The 20,668-nt window shown below is 49.6% G+C and overlaps 1 protein-coding gene across 3 annotated transcripts in view; it reads right to left on the bottom strand.

The window, feature by feature from the left end:
• Positions 1 to 9,344: 9,344 nt before the first annotated feature.
• The window catches only part of SPTBN1 (spectrin beta, non-erythrocytic 1), a 188,859-nt gene continuing 177,535 nt past the window's right edge, over positions 9,345 to 20,668 (bottom strand). For 2 of the 3 annotated variants that reach the window (XM_080682855.1, XM_080682856.1), the window contains exons 31-36: positions 20,077 to 20,189; positions 19,334 to 19,397; positions 14,781 to 15,019; positions 13,232 to 13,405; positions 11,612 to 11,654; positions 9,345 to 10,666 (exon numbers count right to left, since the gene is read on the bottom strand). In XM_080682855.1, coding sequence (XP_080538981.1) covers positions 10,448 to 10,666; positions 11,612 to 11,654; positions 13,232 to 13,405; positions 14,781 to 15,019; positions 19,334 to 19,397; positions 20,077 to 20,189 — 852 coding nt within the window. In that variant the 3' untranslated portion in view covers positions 9,345 to 10,447. Of the gene's footprint in view, positions 10,667 to 11,611; positions 11,655 to 13,231; positions 13,406 to 14,780; positions 15,020 to 17,007; positions 19,398 to 20,076; positions 20,190 to 20,668 lie in introns of those variants that run through there. The other variant, XM_080682857.1, reaches the window with a different exon arrangement.

Below are 20,668 nucleotides of genomic sequence, written 5' to 3' on the forward strand. Positions count from 1 at the left end.
TTGAAGTGTAAACATTGTATTTAAAAAAAAGCACAAAATAACCAGGTTTTTAGATTTATGAAAGATGACAGTGTTGGAGTAATAAAGTCACAAAGGAGGGAGTGGAGAATGGATCTTGATATTGAAATATTTTTGAATTCCATACCAAAACCAAACAGCAGGCTGGGGAATATATTTTCATATTGTACAGCTGACAAAGGGCAAAAATCTAGAGAAAGCATTTCAATCCATAACCAAATCATAGACTTCAATAAATAAGTAGCTAAAGAATTTGTGGTGGATGTTTGTCATGGTTTTTTTGTTTTTATTTTTATTTTTGGACAACAATGATAGACAGAATAATGCCCCCCCACCCCCACCCCCCCGCCCAAAGAGTTCCAGGTCCTAATCCCAGACCCTAGGACTACGTTACATCCCATGGCAAAGAGGAATTGTGGTTGCTAATCAACTGACCTTAAAATGGGGAGACTGTCCTGGATTGTGCGGGCTGGTGCAGTGCAGTCACACGGGTCCTCAAAAGCGGAATGGAGACGGGATGGAGACGTACACCTTCAGAGGGGTGCGGTGGGGACTGGCGTCCACTAGGGCTGGCTTGGAAGCTGGAGGAAGAGAGCCACAAGCCAGGGAATGCGCCCCTCTAGAAGCCGGAAAGGCCGGAAAACATTCTCCCAGGAGCCTCCGGGAAGGAATGCATCCAGCTGATGCCTTGATTGTGGGCCACTGTGTCCATCATCTAACTGACAGACGTGTACAAGAATAAAATTGTGTTGTTTTCAGCCATAAGTTTATGGTTACGTGTTAAGGCGGCAAAGGAAAGCTAACACAGCCACCAGCTTTTAACCCTGCTGCTATGTTTGCAGCATCCACCACCTCTTGAGGCCCCACCTCCCTGCTCCTTTTCCCAACCTCCCTTGCGGCTAGCACAGTGGTCAGCAAACTGCGGCTCGCCAGCCACATGCGGCTCTTTGGCCCCTTGAGTGTGGCTCTTCCACAAAATACCACGGCCTGGGCGAGTCTATATTGAAGAAGTGGCATTAGAAGAAGTTTAAGTTAAAAAAATTTGACTCTCAAAAGAAATTTCAATCGTTGTACTGTTGATATTTGGCTCTGTTGACGAATGAGTTTGCCGGCCACTGGGCTAGCAGGTCCGTGGACCGTGGCTGCCAACTGTACACACGTGCACGACTTGGAATGGAGCTGGTGACGGGGAGGAGGAGAGCTCCTGGTGATCGCTGGGGTCCAGGCAGCAGAGCGGGTCTGCGCGGCAGGATGCGCGGGGTGCTCCGGGGGTGCGCACAGAGTTCAAGGAGCCCATCCTGCCGCAGGACCTCGGGCTCCGCTCTTGGCTGTCAACACCCTACGCCTGGCGCTCGGCCCTCCCGGAGATTCTTATTCAATAAGCTCCTTTTCTGTTAAATTGGCCACAGTTGTTTTTTTGTGGCTTGTGACTCAGAGCCTCGGCGAACCAGGTATGAACAGACCATTTTCTCAGAAGGAAAAGGAAACGTCAAGCATTCGTAGAGTGAGTTTACCCTGGTCGGTGGTCAAAGGAACGCGAAGCTGGCCAAAAATAAAAGCAGTCATTTTTAGGAGACGATTACCCTTGTGTACAGCTGGTAACTAAGTGGATGTATTGTTTGGAAAGGGGTAATAGAACCATGACGCAAAACCTGTAATCGTGTTCTTAGCAATTCCCACGAAAATGCGGCCAGGTGTGAAGCTTACGTGTGTGTTTGTATGAGAGAGAAATTATTGAAGTGTTAGGCTGGGGATGATAACACTTGTATTAGGGCCACGCGAGGTTTTTAGGGAGTGAAGGGGTGAAGACCCCACTACCAGTTTCCTGAAATGTCAAGTTCCTGAAACTGTCAGGGTGGCTGAGGTCAGAGCAGAAGGGCAACACATCCTGAGGGGACATTTCCACAAAAGGGGGAAGAGACGGCTCCCAGGTGTGTGCCCTGTAGGGAGGGAGGTCCTTAAAGCAGAACAGGGCCGGAGTTTCTGCCCCCAGAGAACTGCCCTTGGAAACAGCCCTGCCTGGCTGTCATTTAAGGAACCCAAGCCTCAAGGCGGGGCATGCCCTTTCTGCTAAATACCAGCCTTTGGGGGCGTTTTACTAACCGGCGGTGCATCAACCTGTGGAAAACGAGATAGGAACCACAAAGTCTCTGTAGCAACATGGCGAAATATTTGTGATGTAAATTTAAGTGGAAACACTACACAGAAGAAGTACGTCTGATGTTTAACTGTGTAGGATTTTCCGCATGTGGGAAGGACAGCCAAGGAGTTAAGATGCACAGACAGTGGGGAGACTCAGACATCAGAGCAAAGACACCACAGAAGTCAGAGGACTGAGGGGCCCCGTGGCCCGTTCCAGGAGCTGGAGTGAACATCTGACCCTCCCGGCTGGGGCCCATCCGCTCCCATAGCTTGTCTTCACCTCCTGTGGGTGTGAAGAGACTTAAGGAACCTGTCCGCACTGACTGTAGGCTGTTCTTTGTCTGATTTTTCCTAACACCAGACACGGACGGGGGTTTTGTGCCGAGCCCTGGTTTATTTTGTCACCTTTCTGAGGCTACAGCACCCAGCTCTGAGGATCCTTCCACCTTGCCTTCCCTCTCTTCCTCCCTCTTCTCTTCCTTCCGAATAGTTATGTGTCCCATGTGCGCTTTCTCTGGTCTTAGATTTGATCCAGAAAGGACTTCAGCATGTAGACAAGTCCACATCTGGGCAGCTATAGGTTTGCAAGTCTGAATCCACCCTCCAGTTACACTGCACGTGCCTTTGAGAGCAGTCTCTCAGCTCGCACACAGAGTAACATGGGTGCTAAGAGTCGGTGAAGAGCTGTGCCCGAACTCCGGCTTGTGTGGCTGGAGAGTGGACCTGGCACTGGCCATGGTAGTCCTTTCCCTAAAAGCCTACTTTTGGGGGATAGTTTATGCACCTGAGACCCCCTCCCGGCGGGCACTGGCTTCATGACAGTTGTTTCTCAGCCCAGAGAAGGGCAGGGAAAGAATCTAGGTGAGGGACATCAGGGGGCGGTTAGTTTGAGAGTATGGCCTCTGCAAAGACGTGTCGGAACTCGAATCCCCAGCATCTGTTGACACAAGTGCTTAACTCTCTACCCCTGAGGGTCCTCCTCCGTATAATCAAGGCAACCATGACCACACACAGCTGCTATGAGGACCGGGCAAGATAACACAACTCAAGCGCTTAGCACACTGCCTGGCACAGCGTTATACCCAAGCTGTTGTCCTTGGCAAGACAGTCATTCCACCTGGAGAGAATAAAGGGTGGAGACGCGGAAAACCAGTTGTTCAGAGCCCCATCCCGACCACTGCTGGTTCTTTCCCAGCAGCCCTTCTGGCATGTTTGGGCCCAGCCTGGCCCGCTCCTGTTCCTACGGGCACGTTCACACTCATGGCCACTTACATCGCTGAGGTCCTGGGCAAACACCCTCTCACAAGCTGAAGAGAACACAGTGGAAGGGGGGGGGGGGTGATGCCGGAGGACAGGCCGGTCATGGGGTCAGCCAGACCTCGGCAAAGTCAGAACTCGGTGCTGTGGTTTGGTTCTGCCGCCTCCGGCACGGCTGTCTCCTGTCCCCTGCAGTGACAGTTCTGGACTCAGCTATCCTGATACCCCGTGACAAGTGTCTACTTCACAGGGTCGTTGCGAGGTAAGAGGAGTTATCACGTGTAAAATACAAACGGCACCTGCGCACACAGTAAGAACTCGGCACACGCTGGCTCTGTCACAGCCAGTGCAGAAACGGCATCCCCTTGGTTGGGCCCCAAGTGCGACGAGGCCAGCCGTGGAGTGGAACACGGGCCCTGCCTGGCCCTAATCCATCCTGAGGAGCTGCGTCATGAGGGGAGCCAGCTGTTAGGTGCCCGCAGCCAGGCTGCTTCCCAGAGGCGCAACTGTGGTGGAGAAATGACGTCAATCTCAAGGGTCACAGCAAAAAAGGTAACGTAAGGACAGGTTTGTCTTTGCAAATGTTCGATGGAATTTAAATCCTTTCCCCTCCTGGCGGAGGAATGCCAGGCTCTGCTGCTTTTGCAGCCCTGGGCCTGCCTCAGCACCCCAGCTCAGTCACATGGGACCCGCGTGGCCTTGTAAGTCATTACTGCTCTGGGTAATTTGACCTCCTGCCAGTGATGGGAACTTTGTAAGAAACAGGGTGCTGAGTGAAGAGCGAGCTGCTCCCTCATGGGCGGGGTGTTGGGGGGGATGTGTCTCACATATTGTCTCTCTGGCAAATATAGTTCCGACCATAAACTTGGGCACTCAGGACTTCCCCCAAGAAACAGATGTCAGCACCTTTTGGAGGGCTTTATTTCAAAAGGAAAATTTCAGTTCCTTAGACAAGCATTTGGTTAATTCATAGTGACAGCCTCCCACCTGAGCTCCTTTCGCTGCTGAGCTGTAGAGTGCAGCAGCCCCCGTGAGGGCTGCAGAAGGGAGCCCTGCGGAAGGCAAGGCGGCCAGGGGACCAGACCCAGAGGCCTCCGACAGGTAACCAGCAGCTGTTGTCTGCAGACACGCACCTGGGAGGGAAAACCCAGGGGTCACGTTGAATACATTAGCAAAAGTGCTTTAACATGTACAGAGAGCCAGGCAGGCGTGGCTCAGTGGTGTTGACCTATGAACCAGGAGATCACGGTTTGATTCCCGGTCACGGCACATGTCCCAGTTGTGGGCTCAATCCCAGTGTGGGGCATGCAAGAGGGAGACAATCACTGATTCTCTCTCATCATTGATCTCTCTCTCTCTTTCTCCCCCTTACTCTCTGAAATCAGTAACATATATATATATATATTTTTTTTTTTTAAATTAAAAAATATAAAGAGATTCAAGCCTGACTCCAAGAGGAGACCCTTCTCACCACCATCTCTCCTTTTCAAAGAAACTGTGGTTCTTTCAGAAAAGGCCCCCTCCCCTATTTCTCAAACCCCACCTCTCCTTTGGGCCAGCACTTTTCATGTCACATACAGCTTTGAGCGCTGCCCCCTCCACCACACACACACACACACACACACACACACACACACACACACACACACACACGGTGAGGGCTTTAGCACACAAGCCAGCTCTGATGTTGTTATTCTTTGATGTTTTTCTCAGTTTTACCCAGTGATGGACACTGGGCACTGGGGACCATCCCCACCCGTGTCTGCTCTGCAAAGGCCTGTGGTTTGCATAGACCAGGACACCCTGGTTCCCTGAGGTGATTTCCCTTGTACGGATGTGGTTCAGGATGCAAAACCTAAATTAATCCATTCAGAGCAAAACTCAGGGCTTTGTTCTGTTTGGGGGAGGAGGCGCCCCTTTCACTCCTCCTACACAAGGAAGCAGCGCCATCACCAGGAAGTGAGCCAGCCTGAGGCCAAAACCGACCCAAGAGCAGGGCGGGGCCGAGGGGAGGGCGAGCACCTGCTGGGTAAGGATGAGGATGAGCACTTCTGCAGCGTTTAAACAGCCTGCGGCAACCTGTTTCAGTTGTGCGGCCGGACAGCCTCTTTTGTTTAAACCATTTGGATGTGGATTTTGTTACTGAACTGTGAGACTAATGAAATCATCTTTGAAAAATAAATACAGAGAGCTCCTCCTGGCCGCAGGAGAGAAGGAACTGGCTCGTGCGGTGCAGCGTTCCTCACCTCATTTCTTCAACCTCCTTTGGAGAATCAGGATCAGGCCCGGGCTCAGAGGAGGCGGACGATGTAAGGAGCCTGGCATATTGTCAGCCCCCGGAGCTGCTTCCAGAGTGGCTGGCGCTCAGTGGGTGCTCTGCCAGAGTGATGAGAGGACACCGATTTGGCGAAGGAGCTGTGATTCCGACCAGCCTGGGCTCGGGCCCCACGCTCTTTCCCCAGAGGAGGCTGCGCGCACTGGATGAAGTGATGAAATGACGTGCGCCCAGGGGAAGACAGGAGAGATGTCACAGACATGTAGCAGATGGCAGCAGGGTGGGGCTGGCCTGAACCCCAGCCAACACCTGTTCCGGCGGACGCTCTCTGGCCATTTGAACTAAGGCTGCGGGACTGTGCCCTAAGACGGAGGCCCCACGTGGGAGGTTAAAACCTTGAGAGCCTTTTCCCCTCACAGAATCAAAGCCTGAAGAACAGCAGCACTGGAAGTAATTCACTGAGAGGGCAACCACAGTGGTGGCAGCAGGCTGAGCAGATTCTCCAGGGAAATGCTGGGGGCTAAGGCCGGCCTCCCCAGGAGGCTGGGTTCCACCCAGACCCCGGAATGCCGGATGCTCCACCCAGGAGAAAGTCCCTTTGGGCTTATGTAAGAGAAAATTCCCTTTCCCAGTGAAGAATCCGTTTCAGGAAACTCCACTGCTGTTCTGCCTCCTCCATCCCCACTCCCCGACACAATGGGTCCCCAAAGTGTGATAACCATGTGCAGGGACGAGTGAAGGGCCAGGGGAAACTTGCAGGAGTCCCCACAGCTCTGGAGGCCCCGACGAGGGTGTGTCACTGTGGCCAGACAAAGACCAGGCTCCCTGTGGAGCGGGGCGGGCAGGAGAGCCGAGGGGGGCCCTTTCAGCTCCTGAGTCCCGGGGTCCTCTTCCTGCTGTGCAGCTTGAACGGCCCTTAACAGAAACAACCTCTATGGATGAAACCCAGGCAGCCAACCCCGGCGCCTCAATAAATCTGGGCATTCCTGGGGAAGCGTTTTCAGGCTCTCCGTAGAGAAAACAGCCAAAACGAGGCTACCCACTAACTTCACTCTCCCCATCGGCCCTGCTCCCAGGGGCCTCCGGGTGACAACGGCCCGAACAGCATGGAAGAGGACCCTCGGTTTCTCACACATCTCCAACCTTACTTTAGAGAGTAGGTCCCTCCAATTCCATTTCCTGGATCCCTTCTTTCAGAAGGGGCTGAGTTTTTACAAAAACCCAAAGCTCCAAACAGGATGTAACATTCTTTCTCACAGCCTTTAAAGAGAAAAAGTTGAAAAACTCTCATTTTTTTAGTGCTCTTAAAGTTGGGTCTAAACCTTGTAATACTTTGAAGCTCACATTTATTTCTCCCTTGGGGAATCTTTATTCAGTCCTGAAAGCAACATAAGAGCACTTCACTTTAAGTGTTTAATCCAGAGAACCGGCCAACAATAAGGGGCGGGGGGTGGGGGGTGGGGGGGTAGGGATAGCAAGAAGAAACTAATTATATACACACACCACCAAGGAAAGGAGCTTCAGACAACCAGAACTAGGACCCCCCGCCCCCATAAAAACTGGTGAGCATTAAATATGCACCTATTTGTAGAACTAAGGCTACATGAGGATTAAGGGGGAGAGAAGAAAGAACTATTTGCTCATTGTAGATACAGTGAAATGACATAAAAGTGGGGAGAAGGGGAGAATGGAGAGCATACAAACAAAAATGTTTTGAAAAATTCTCAGCCCTCCTGGGCACCTCTGACCTAGACAAATGAAAACTTATGTTCACACAAAGACCGGCACATTCTAGTAAATGTTAGCGGCTCTTTTGTAATAGACAAAAACTGGAAGCTACCTAGATGTCCTTCAGTAAGTGAATGGTTAAACCAGTGGTCGGCAAACCACGGCTCGCGAGCCACATGCGGCTCTTTGGCCCCTTGAGTGTGGCTCAGCTTTAGAACCACTTCTTCAAAATAGACTCGCCCAGGCCGAAAACCGGCTTCTGCGCATGGGCCATGAAGTTTCAATCGCATTGTACATGCGCGCCCACACGTGGTATTTTGTGGAAGAGCCACACTCAAGGGGCCAAAGAGCCACATGTGGCTCACGAGCCGCCGTTTGCCGACCACTGAGTTAAACAGACTGGTACATTCACACCTATAACCTGGATGAATCTCGAGAATTATGCCAACCCCCAAAGGCTATTATATCACGTGTGATTCTATTTATACAACATTCTTGAAAGGACAAACCTGTAGCCAAGGAGAGAACCCACAGGTGGTTGTCAGAGGCTAAAGGAGGTGAGGCTGGGAAGCAGGTGTGGCTATAAAAGGGCAGCAGGAGGGATCCCTGTGGTGATGGAAATGGTCTGCAGCTTGACTGCATCAACGTCGATAATCTGGATGTGCTCTTGTATTATAGTTTTGCAAGATGTTACCACTGGGGAAAACTGGGTCGGGGTAGTTTAAATTATTTTTTTGTTTTTAAATACATCTTTATTCATTTCAGAGAAGAAGGGAGAGGGAGAGAGAGAGAAACATCAATGATGAGAGAGAATCATCGATCGGCTGCCTCCTGCATACCCCACACTGGGGATCGAGCCCAAAACCCAGGCATGTGCCCTGACTGGGAATTGAACTGTGACCTCCTGGTTCATAGGTCGGCATTCAACTACTGAGCGACACTGGCTGGGCTTTAAATTATTTCTTATAACCGTTTGGGAGTCTACATGATCACAAAACAAAAACTGTTCTCAGTAATTATGTTGTTGGTGGTACTAGTATTGCTATTCGGAGTTTAAGCGTAATATGGGATAAAGCATGAGTAATTATAGGATCTTCTCATTCTATACCCCTTGTCACCTTGAGAAGCATGTTTCTGAGTGAAAACGATTGTAATTCCGGAAATGTTAAGTTGAAAAGACCCCGCAATCCTGCATTTGAGTTCCAACATGCCTATAAACAAGGACCAACCCAGTGAGAAGCAATGAGCGTGGTTTCAGAATGCCATTTCCGACTAAAAGAAACCAGAGGTTCTTAGAGAAACCTAATTGCAGGCTTGGGGTCAAGAAATGGGCTGTTTGCCCAGTCATTCACATAGCCTATGGCTGCCTGTGCATTACACAACAGCGGAGTTTCAACAGTGTGGCCCTCAAAACATAAAGCATTTACTCTATTTACTATCTCTGCCTCTTTACAGGACACACTGGCCAACCCCTGTGTCAGAGCTCATTTAGCAACCTCTCTGGTCACTCCTTTATAAATGGAAGGTAAAAGCTGGATGTGGCTCAGTGGCTGAGTGTTGACCTAAGAACCAGGAGGTCATGATTCAATTCCTGATCAGGACACATGCCCGGGCTGCGGGCTTGATCCCCACTAGGGGGCATGCAGGAGGCAGCCAATGAATGATTTTCTCTCATCATTGAGGTTTCTCCCTTTCCCTTCCTCTCTGAAATCAATAAAAAAAAATTATATATATATACACAAGAAAAGTCTAGATGTGCAGCTGCCACACATTCTAGATTTTACCGTTTCCTGTAGTTTTCAAAGCTGGCACACCAGTCCTGCATAAGAATGCAAAAAATGAGTCCCGCTTATTCTCTTGCTTTGCAATTCCCCCACTTGCCACGTGAACGCAGGAGAGAAAAAACAACCATTACCCACCGTGCTAGATTTAAAAGCATTTAATGACATAGCATATATTTAACAGAGAGGGCAAAAGTTGAGAGGTACAGGTCATACGACTGAGCACCGGGCCCGAGTGACCACCTTCCTGCTCGGGCCCGGCCTCTGGAGTTCATTCCTATCGATGCCATTGTGATTGTGCAGCAGGATGAGAACTTGTCATTACAACCGTTACAGTGACAGAGAAATGCACACTATGTATCAAAGAGCAAGGTAATGAAGCAAATTATAACACAGTGTGGCCACGCACGAGCAGGTAACCATTAGAGTAACATTACTTTGTCCAGTAAATGCTTCAGTTCCACTTGTACACTTACCAATGATTTAAAGGGTTTATTATACATCTAGTTTTATTATACTTTGTACTAGAATTATCTCAAACATACAATATAATGTATTTCAGCAAAAAAAAAAAAAAATTGAAATTACAGATTATTTAAAACAGTATCAGTTTTCTATTCCTTCTTGGATACCAACATTCTTGACCGTCGTCACAGGTGATGCAGAAAAGCCGCATGTCGTGGGTTAGTAAGTGCTGCCGGATACGCACGGTTTGGTCTGTAGAGTTAGCATGGAGCTGCACTAAGGCTGCAGCGAGGTCCTAGGACACCACCTGCCTAATCAGGATCAGTCCCATCGCGGGCACTTCTAATAGTCAAAACTCAAGGGAACCACGGGAGTGAATGGCGGAGAATGGTGTCAGGACATGGGTACACTGTGTCTCTGGAGAGCACAGGAAATATTGTTTTAAGCACCGCTGCCTTGCATACCAACAGCACTAGAGGCGAGTTATTTCCAACACAGCCTCACAAAATTGAGGAACAGTTTAAATATTGAGATCTAATCTATATAATTTCATTAAAAAAATCTGGTCTTCCCTCTGCACCTCAAACTTTTGTAACTTGGAGATAAAGTATTTAGGTGTATTTTCCCCCCGACCCACCCCCAGAAATGCTCTATAAATTAGAAAAAAAAATCAACCACATTGAGGAACATTAGGCACAGAGAGTAATGTGTTGGTTCTGAGCTTGCATGCTGGAATTTCACTGAAAAGGTATGAGAAGGGCAGGAGGTGAAGGGAAGGAGTTCACTTCTTTTTGCCAAAAAGGCTGAACCGCTTCTCTTTGTCTTTCTCTTTGTCCTTCTCCCGTTTGCCGGGACTGGACTCGCTGGTGATGGTGACGACACTGGTGGGCAAGGTCTGCGCCCGACTGGATGCTGGCGTGCCCTGGGTGCTGGCGGACACCTCGTGCTTATCAGCGGAGATGGCAGAGGAGATGGCCTGGATCCATGTGTTCATTTCCTCCTGGACAAAGGAGGAGGCATGGGGAGACTCAGCTAACAGGAATGGGCACGAAACGCTCTCGCTCCAACGGCACGACCGCCTGAGACTTGTCAGTCGGGAGGCTTGGGAACAGCGCTAACTCAGGGTTAAGCAGCTCCCAAAGGAACCTCTGCTGTATCAGGACCGTAGAGTGACCGTGGTTCAACTCTCACGAGAATTCGGTGTACAGTGCCTGAAGGTCAGCCCTCTAGTATATGGTCCCGTGAACTTGGAGGAGCTGGAAGACTGGTCTCCATCTGTGAGGTATCTATCCCTAGTTGCCCCCCTTATAAAATTATAATATATTTGCCCGGCTGGAGTGGCTCAGTGGCTAAGCGTCAACCTATGAACCAGGAGGTCATGGTTAGATTCCCAGTCAGGGCACATGCCTGGGTTGTGGACTCAGCCCCCAGTGTGGGGCGTGCAGGAGGCAGCCAATCGATGATTCTCTCTCATCACTGATGTTTCTCTCTCCTTCTCCCTTCCTCTCTGAAATGAATAAAAAAATATTTAACATTGTAATATATCTGACACATAAGACTGTAAGTTTAACAGAAGCTTTTCCAGTTTAAAGCACTGTGCATGCTGTGTTCTCTCTCCCCTCGAGGTGCAGCACAGCCATGAAATAGGTGGTGAAGGCAGTGGGCTGTGTGGGAGGCTCCTGACTGGGACACCTCGCTGTGCCTCACCCGCTGGGGGGTGGACTTCAGGGCCCTGCGCTAGCTCCCCCGCCACGGTAAGGACAGATGGCATTCACTGCCTCCTAGAATCACAAGGACCGAACACCCTCCCACGCCAGTGACCATGGAGACCCGACGCCAGGCGCCATCACTGCCCATTACTTATGTGACGGACATTGCAAGTAGAGCTTATCATGCCACTTTCAAATTACGAAGGATTTGAGAGAAAAGAATCTTAGAGACTTACATCGTCTTTGGCTTGGAAGAGGTACTCATTTCCATCATTTAGTCTGTAATTTGAAGGAAGAAAGAAAAGTCACAATATAACAAGGAAAAAAGTCCCCCAACTCCCATATCCTCCATGGGATACAAGCAGGCACAGGAATCACACACAGCAACGCCCGTGCAGACATCACCAACTGCGCCCGGGGCGCGCACAGGCCCGGCGGGGGCCCTTGGACATCAAGAAGCCATGTAATTGGGCCAATATAATTTACACAGGCAGCACGGTGTTTCAACCCACTGGAAGGATTTTTTTAAAAAGTGCAAATGAAGCAACACCTGGCTTCGTTGTGGCAAAGACCACCTGGGTGCCTAACCACTGCTCTAAATCGAATTCAAGAGAAAGCTCTTTAAAATGTGCAAGCCCTTTTGAAATTCTGCTAAGCTTGCATCCCCCACATTTACAAGTACCAGTTTCTGGCCCGGCTGGCATGGCTCAGTGGTTGAGAGTAGACCTATGAACCAGGAGACCATGGTGTGATGCCGCGTCAGGGCACATGCCCAGGCTGCGGGCTCGATCCCCAGTGTGGGGCGTGCACGAGGCAGCCGATCAATGATTCTCTCTCGTCGTTGATGTTTCCATCTCTCTCTCTCTCTCTCCTTTCCACTTGAAATCAGTAAAAATATATTTTAAAAAATAATAAAAAACAAGTACCAGTTTCTGAACAGACACACAGAGACGGTCTCTTAGACTTCTCTCCTCATGTCAGTCTCAGAATGACGGAAAGTGTCCCTGCAAGGCCATCCCTGTGACTCCGAGAAGCCACCGGCTTGGAGGGCTTACTCCTTTACTCCATGGCCGTCACGAGGAAGGGGGCACTGCCGGTGGGGTGGAGGGCAAATGCCCTGGCCAATGCCCCAACCCTCTGAAGCTGCAGCAGCAGCACACAAAGAGGGAGGCAGCTGGGGAGCCGGCTGACCGTGCCCGTCTTACAGAGCGCAGTGTTCCGCGCCCCGAAGCGCCAGTGCCCGTCAGCAGAGCTCAGGAAGCCACGCCGTCTGAAGCTCATTTGTAGTCCGGGGCCCAGTCCAGCTGGCACGAGACACAGAGACTCCCGTGACCGAAGCCCAGAGCTTGTCAGATCGCAAAGCAGCAGGCCAGAGGCGCACTGAACCAACAGCCTAACCACTCACACACATACTTTTTACATTTTTGAGAGACAATGGTTTCCTGCCCACTTCCAAGCACTACGCAGACCTTCCGAGCTTGGATCCGCTGTGGGGACGGGCAGGTGTTCTGCAGGGTAGGGACCCGTGGAGCGAGACAGTTCCGGGGCAGGTGACACCCCGGGGGCGAGGCCCAGGAGCGCCCCCACCACAGGTAACTCAGAGCAAAGAACAGCAGCTCCTGAGTCCAGAGAAGCGGCAAGGATGGGGAAGCCCTTTTCCTAAGCTGCCCTTAAATGTGAAACGAGAAGGGCTCGCCTGCTCTCAGGGAACAGTGAGGTTCGGCTGTGCCGTTAACCAGCCGTGTGCCACCCCTGTGTGTCGCTTGGTTGGTGATTTTTTAAGTTGCAGAGGAGATCACAGAGTCTAAGAAAACCAACCCCCAGAGTGAGAATACCCACACACACCCAACTCTCACCTGAGCTTGAACACGTGTTTCTTCTTCTTGTAATCGAGGGCCACCTCGCAGATGGCTTCCTTCAGACTCACGGGGACCTCGCTGTGGTAGGGAATTCCAGAAGCTGCTGTCTTTGCATCTTTGTAGAAACCCATTTCTTGGTTATTTATGACACAATAAACGTTGTGCCAGGACCTGAGTAACGAAGAAAGGAACATCAAGGTTCTACACCACACCCCCATGAGGATTAAGAATCTGATGAATATGAAAACGATCCTCACCCCACGTGCCCGCCCGGACCGCTTGTGGAAAGCCCCGCCTAAATTCTGCTAAAACTAAACAAATGGAACAAAATGCCTCTGCGGGTTCCTGGGCAGGGCACATGCTCCTGTGGTGGTAGGTGTTTGAGGGCGACTCCTCTCTGGATTTGGGGAAAACATGGTGCGACTCAGCAAGGGCCCTCCGGGCTCTGATGGGCAAGGCTGGTTGGCGTCTGCGCTCTGCGGTGACACCCGCCTGCGGCGCAGGGCACCGGCCGGGCTCCCGGGAAGCCTGCCTCTCCTCAGCTGCTCTTCCTCCTCAGCTTCATTCTACCTGGTTGGCAACCTCCCGAGGAGGCAGGCCCAGGGCCACTGGTAGGCAGGGAACCTCTGGGTGAATCAGAAAAAGGTGGCCTTCCCCCGTGATAACATGCTGTCATAACGTACTCCATTAGAACAAGGGGCTTTACAGCCGTCTACGTGTATGAAATCAGTGTTGTCCTCCATGTGGATGGCAGCTCTTAGGTGGACAGCCTGTCCAACACGGACCCTGTACCACCTGCACCTGGTGGTGCCGGGCAGGCGGGTCACTGGCTAAGCACACAGGCTGTGAAGTCAGATGGAGTGTCACCAGCTGTGTCACTGACTAGCCGTCTACAGAGTGCGCTTTCTTAACCTCTCGGGGCCTCAGTTTCCTCATCTGGGAACAGAGAGAATAACAAGTAGGTCTACTGGGAGCTAACAAGTACAAGACGGATACGGAGATAAGGCAGGGAAATGGTGACTGTTTCTAAAAACCCCACAATGAGGAAAACTGTAATGAAATCATTTCTCTTCAGGGAAGCCTCAATTGCAATCTTAACCTTCTCAGGATGAGCCACTGAGGTCTAATTTTGCTATTTCCATGCATATTTAACTCTTTCTGCTCGGCCGGCATGTTCAGTGGTTGAGCATCGACCTATGAACCAGGAGGTCACGGTTTGATTCCTCATCAGGGCACATGCCCAGGTGGTGGGCTCAATCCCCAGTGTGGGGTGTGCAGGGGGCAGCTGATCAATGATTCTCTCTCATCACTGATGTTCCTATCTCTCCCTCCCTCTCTGAAATCAATAAAAATGTATTTTCTTAAGAAACCAACTCTTCCTACTCTTTCTCTCTACTCCCCCTTTTCAGGGTCAGTCCTGAGAACATGTTGCCCAGGAAGCTACGGCTACGCACAAGTCAACTATTGCAAACACGCACTCCCCTTTCCACTCAAGATGGACTCGCCTCGGCCTTTACCGGCCTGACTTCCCGCCTCGCTGCTGTACCTGCTGGAGGCTTTCTTGTTGTGGGCCTCCCACTCGTGCTTCCGGTTCAGAAAGCCTTCCATCTGGGCCGAAGGCATCTCCTGGGTTCTGGCCGGCAGGGTGGCAGCACTCTGGGCCGGGAGGGCAGTCTTGGCTTTGCGATCGGAGGTGGGGGAGGGGACGGGGCTGGACTCTTTGGAACTTGTCCTCTGTTCTGCAGCGCCATTGACCATGTCGCTCGTGTCCACCGTGTCTGCCATCTAGGGACAGCGGAGAGGCTATTCAGCTAACCCCGTGACTCGGGGCGGGGGGGGACCACATACGCTCCGACTCGCACACGTGGCTGTGTATAAATGCCTGGCACAGATCGAGGCAGTACAGTAAAACCATTGCACATCCCACAAAGCCAGCTGGACACCAAGGACATTAGAAGGTGGGAAGGGATTAATGCCCGCCCGCTTGAGGGAAATGAGAAAAGCGAAATGCCAGTATGAGTTTTACTGCACTCTGCCCCTCTGATCAATCCATTTTCTCTAATGCAACTCGGATCCATTTCCTCTCATGGTTACTTTAAAACAAAAGGACAACGGTCACAATCACACATATTAAATATGAGAGAGTGGACGTTATACAGCAGCCACCTTACAACCAAGGACGCCACCAGGAGGGCTGGAAGTGTAAGCGAAAGGGCATTCACAAACAGACCAAGAGACAACTCTATCAGAACTACACAGCATTCCCCCAAGGTAAGACAGGAAAGACCTTCGGATTCTGAAAATGCTCTCCGGCTCTCCTCCCCCTTACCCCCCAAAATACATCGTCATGAACACATGCAGAAATTAGGACGACAATCATGCACTTCACAGCTACCATCCCAGTTAGACTTTGGAACTTAAGAGCTGGAAGGAAATGAGGCAAGTCAACAAACATCAATGGAACCACATCTGCCGAAGTTGTATCGTGAGTGGGTTGTAGTTTGTGTTAAAGGAGCTGGAAAAGCCAATCACAGTCACTCAACACCACACGGCTATTTACCCCCAAACAAAGACAGAACCAGGGCCTTCCCCATCACGTGCTGGTGGATCGCGGTGCCTTGCTGCACTGAGACGAGAAAGCCCAGGCACAGCCAGGCTTCCAGCGGCTCTGGCCCTTCAGGCGGGAGACGTCTTCGGGAGCTGTTCCTTCCCAAGCGCATTTCTAGTGTAACCCTCATGGCTTTGCGGCTTGGGAAATGCCGTAGGGTCTCGGGTCATTATCGCTTTCGGCCTGCGTGCCATCAACTGTGTACCATTACCTGTAGCAGCCCTTGGCTGACACGCCCAGGGCGTGGGATTAGCGAGTTACTAAAGCTGGGTGTGGCTGACACTTTAGTGGATTATAGACAACCTGGCTCCCCTCGTACACGGACAGACAAGGAGGTGTCAATGGCAACGGTCATTAGCTATGTCCCCCACCACGGCTGCCCAGAACCAAAATGACACCCAACCAGCAGCAACACCCTCCACGGGATACACGTAGACTGGCCACCACTGCTTGAACACTCAGATGTGTCAACTCTCAGGAACGGGACCTCTGGTTTAGGTCTCATCTACGTGGACGGGAGCCTCAAAATGATATTCCGTCTACACAATCTATCATCAGGGCTTAGGGGGAGATTAGAGGCTATGCGATTCAAGGGTGTTTTTGATTGGAACCTTTGACCCGCAGAGCGATATGGAAAATGGATTCTTGGGGCGAAAAGGCATGGGGGAGGGGGTGCACGGTGGTTATCCTGGCCTTCCTGTGGGCACCGCTTATGAAGCAGTAGGCTATTTAAGTAGTTCTCCCTTTTGCCTTGAAGGGAGAGATGAAGGAGGGGAAATAACAAAAAACAAAACCCCGAGTCAAAGGAAAGTGAGTGGACTTTGAAGTTGACAAATCTGTTCTGTGGGTGCTTCCAGGGAATTTCCGGTGGGGAGGAAGGAGGAGTTTGGTCTGGAGGCCTGTGCCAGGCGTGAGTCCAGGGAGACATGAAGTTAGTGTGTATAGAAATCAGGTTAAAAAAAATTAGTGCTGCAGGTGTGACTCCAAAACTGCGAGAGACAGCAATGACCTGGACAGAGAGAAGTTTACTTCAAAAGGGCTACAATTCATTGGACTTGGTCAGACTTCCAGGGGAAGGCTGGGGAAGCCTCTTCGGGGGAGATTCTGCAGCAAAAATTTTTTTTCTTTGGAGTTAGAAGGAAAGAGAAAACCCCGAACCAGTATGCAGAGATAATTAATGTTTATGCAAATGAATCACTAACCAACAAGAAAACAAGAAAAATAAAAGGAACAAAATGAATTTTAATGGACATGTGCTTAAGCATGCCAACAGACAACACACCACTAGAGACAAACATCAAAAGCAAATCATAGTGCTATGACCAAACAGTGGGTACACGTGACCACACCCTTCCCCCGCCCCCGTTGCTTCGCTTTAGCGATTAGTCCACAGTGCTTTAGTGGCTGATACACCTGAGATACTTAAATCAGAAGGTGAACACAAATGCAACGTGACAACTAGTAGCACAAGAAACACCAGATTGGTTTTCTAAGTGCACGAAGCAACACTATTTTCAAGTTCATTAACTTGAGTCTCTGCACCATAACTCAAAAGAATGAAAAGGCTTTTCTCTTCCAATCCAGTCCAATTGGAATTAAAGGTTTGTTCTGGCAAGCTACAATTTAAAAACCTAGATAAAAGTAGTCACAGAACACATGCCAAAGACATCATAGCACTACTTTCCTGTGTGCTTATGTGGTTGTTGTCATTGTTTTTTGCTGTTTTATTATTATTTTTTGGTCTTTTGAATACAAAAAGCATAAAATTGGGCATTAGTCCTGATGATACAAAATTTAAACATATATATGGAAACATCACATATACATATAGGTCAATGACACATATAATTTGGAGCCAGAAACACAAGTCAGGGCTCCCTACAAGACCAACGATAAAGCAGTGGTTCTTCTCTACAATGGAATTTGGTGTGTATTAAGGCAGAGACCCAATAATGGTGCACACTACCCCAGAACATAAGAAGCTTGGCATCTATCTATATACCCATCTACAATCACAGTAGATAGGTATGTACATAGAAATAAGGAAACACAAACAAGATGCTATATGATGTTATCCTGACAAAAGAAAAAAAAAAAGACATGCATCATGAAATGAAAAGACAAATTAGACTTAACTCATGGAGAACACATATCAAAACAGGTTTCTGATTCCACTAACACTAAGTATGGCAAACGAGCAAGTGAATGTCTCATGAGGCTGTGCTGTCACATGGATCTGGTTTTGTCTTGATCAGTACCAGGAAATCACCTCTTTCATTAGCGTTTATTCCTAAGGAACAGAATCCCCGTTAAAACATTTTCAGTCCCTGCTGGTGGTCTGACAAATGCCATCCTAAAAGACTCCTTATTACAGAACTCCACAAAAGAACTTCATTTTCGTCAGAAAATGAAAAATGAATCCGTAACGAGACATACAATGGAGTTTCTGTCTACAGAGACGCTAACATGACTTCGGAAGCCAGGAGGCATGCAACTGCTCCTAGGGGTGGTCCACCGCGGGCAGCATTCAAGTAATTAGGGTGAACCAGAATGGCTTTTGCTCCATTTGTTGGAAAAACTGAAACAGTTTGACAGCCTGAAGTCATCGGCTGAGGGGCCAGGCCTGGAAGTCCGGGAGGCGGGCTGAGAACTGCAGTCACCTGCAGCTCACGGTGGTGCCCGGGGTGATCGAGGCCAGGGCACACCGCCCTCAGCGAGCACTGCCGGGAAGCCTGGAATTCTCAACTCAGGACTTGGCAGAAAAATGTAAGGGAGGAACTGGTTTGCAAAAAGTAATAAACGATATGAGGGTCTCAAAACATTTGAGATGCTGCACCCAAAAATTCAAACAGCTTCCCAAGCAGATCCAACTTCCTTTTTCTTTCCTTGTCGTTTTCAATAAATGGATGCACCCTCCATGGAATGTCACACAGATGACTTTAGGTTTTAATCTTAGTACTTAAAGTCTCCTTCTGCATACACGGGTCTTCCTAATTACCAGTAAACTATTGCAGGTTAATAACATCTGTAAAGGGGCTACATATAGTGCAGTACCGCACCCTGTTAGTATAACTGGGTATGCCATACCTTCCGGATTCTAGCTTTCTTCTTCATTTTGCTGTAATCTCATTAAATTGCAATTACTCATGTAAGGCTTTTGCTGTAAAATCTCAATAAAGTAAAAAGCTCACATAAATAAACAAAAAAATAAGTATGTTGCTTTTAGGCAACTGAGCATCCCATCAGTTAAAAGACTCAAATAAACATGAATTAAACGCAAACAAATATGAAACCAAGGAAGGCTATGAATTAAGTAAAATTGTAACACTGTGGGTGAAGTGGAAGCCAAATGGTCAAACCATGAGGATTTGGAAAGAGTGCTTCTTGACAAATGGTAGTGAACTTCACAGTCCGGACCATGGCTGGTCACTGGCTGTCCGTCTGCTATTAAAGTTTTTGTAGTTTTGGTAGGTTTGAGAGCGGTAACTAACCCGTGGAGATCCCTGTTCAGCCGGCAAACCATTCTGGGAAACTTGCTCTCCTTTCGAAGTATCCCTGTTGGGTGAAGGGGGAAAGAGGACAGGGAAAGGAGAAGAAAAGGAGAAGAGGGAAAGAGAAAACAGTAGGAAAGAATGGAGAGAACATCAGTCACTTTTATTACAGGCTTTCTCTTCGAAAAACACATGCAACCCTCTTTTGCACAATTGGATTTCTTTTAAAAATCTTTCTAAGTGTTTCAAACCCACTCTAGACAGGGTGGAAGACTGCAGGCCCACCCTCCCCACAAAGGCAGCACTGGTTTATCATGGAGCTCTTACCACGGTACAAGAACCAGACTTGCAGAAGCAGAGTGATTTCTGTCCTTCCTGGGAAGTCACCCAGAACTTTCAAAAAGCACCTCCACAAAATCATTGGCAAGAAATCTGGGAGGGTCACTCCCTCCATGAAATCTTGTGGGAATTCTGAGTGTGTGTGTGTGTGTGTGTACTCGTGTGAGCACCTATGGGCAGCAGAGAGGGCACTGTCTACATCCCCTTCTGCCGCCTACACAGCAACATGACCGTGGACAAGCCAGGAGTGCCTAGACAGACCCTAAAAGTTCTACAGAAGGAAGTAACAGGAGGAACATGTGGTTATGTGGTTAGGCCGGCACCACACAGGCTTAGAAAAGATGCTCCTCCCTGCACCTCACCTGACACTAATGCTAAGGCTCCAGGGCCGTGCCAGGACTCACCACTGCTGCTGGGACTCGGTGTCCTCAGAAACCTTCGTGCTCGGCTCGGGCGAGGGTGGCCGCCTTTTCCTCTCCTCCTCTTCTTGCTGTCTGCGCACCTCCAGTAGCTCCAACTGAGAGAGAACAAGGTGGCGTTCAGCAGAGCCCCGAACTCTGCCTCTTTTAAGGAAAGGGTTTCTAGATGAACTCAGGAAGTCCTGGACGCCTAGTTTTCTATCCTGGATTACAATGGCCAACCAGGGGCTCTAACATCCTAAGCAAAATGGTATTAGGATCACAGGAACTGCAGCCACAAGTCCAAGCGACAGGAAATGAGATCCGAGTGATGAAAGAGGTCCATTTCAGGGGCTGGTAGAAGTCCCGGGAGTTGTCTGTATGCCCCGGGGATACTGGGCTCAGTTTCTACACAAACTGGCAGCTCTCAACTTTGCTTAGGAAGCAGGGCATGCTGGCTTCCCATCAGAGCTCAGACACCACTGAGACAGTGCAGCAGTTCTTAGGCTGCTTGTGCGTGGCAGGGATTGGTGTTCAGCCAAACCCAAACACATAAAAACTGTAGTGAAAGAGCACCATTTTTGTAAACCATAAAGAG

Source organism: Plecotus auritus (genome assembly GCF_963455305.1).
Source record: "Plecotus auritus genome assembly, chromosome: 8".
Lineage (NCBI taxonomy): Eukaryota > Metazoa > Chordata > Mammalia > Chiroptera > Vespertilionidae > Plecotus > Plecotus auritus.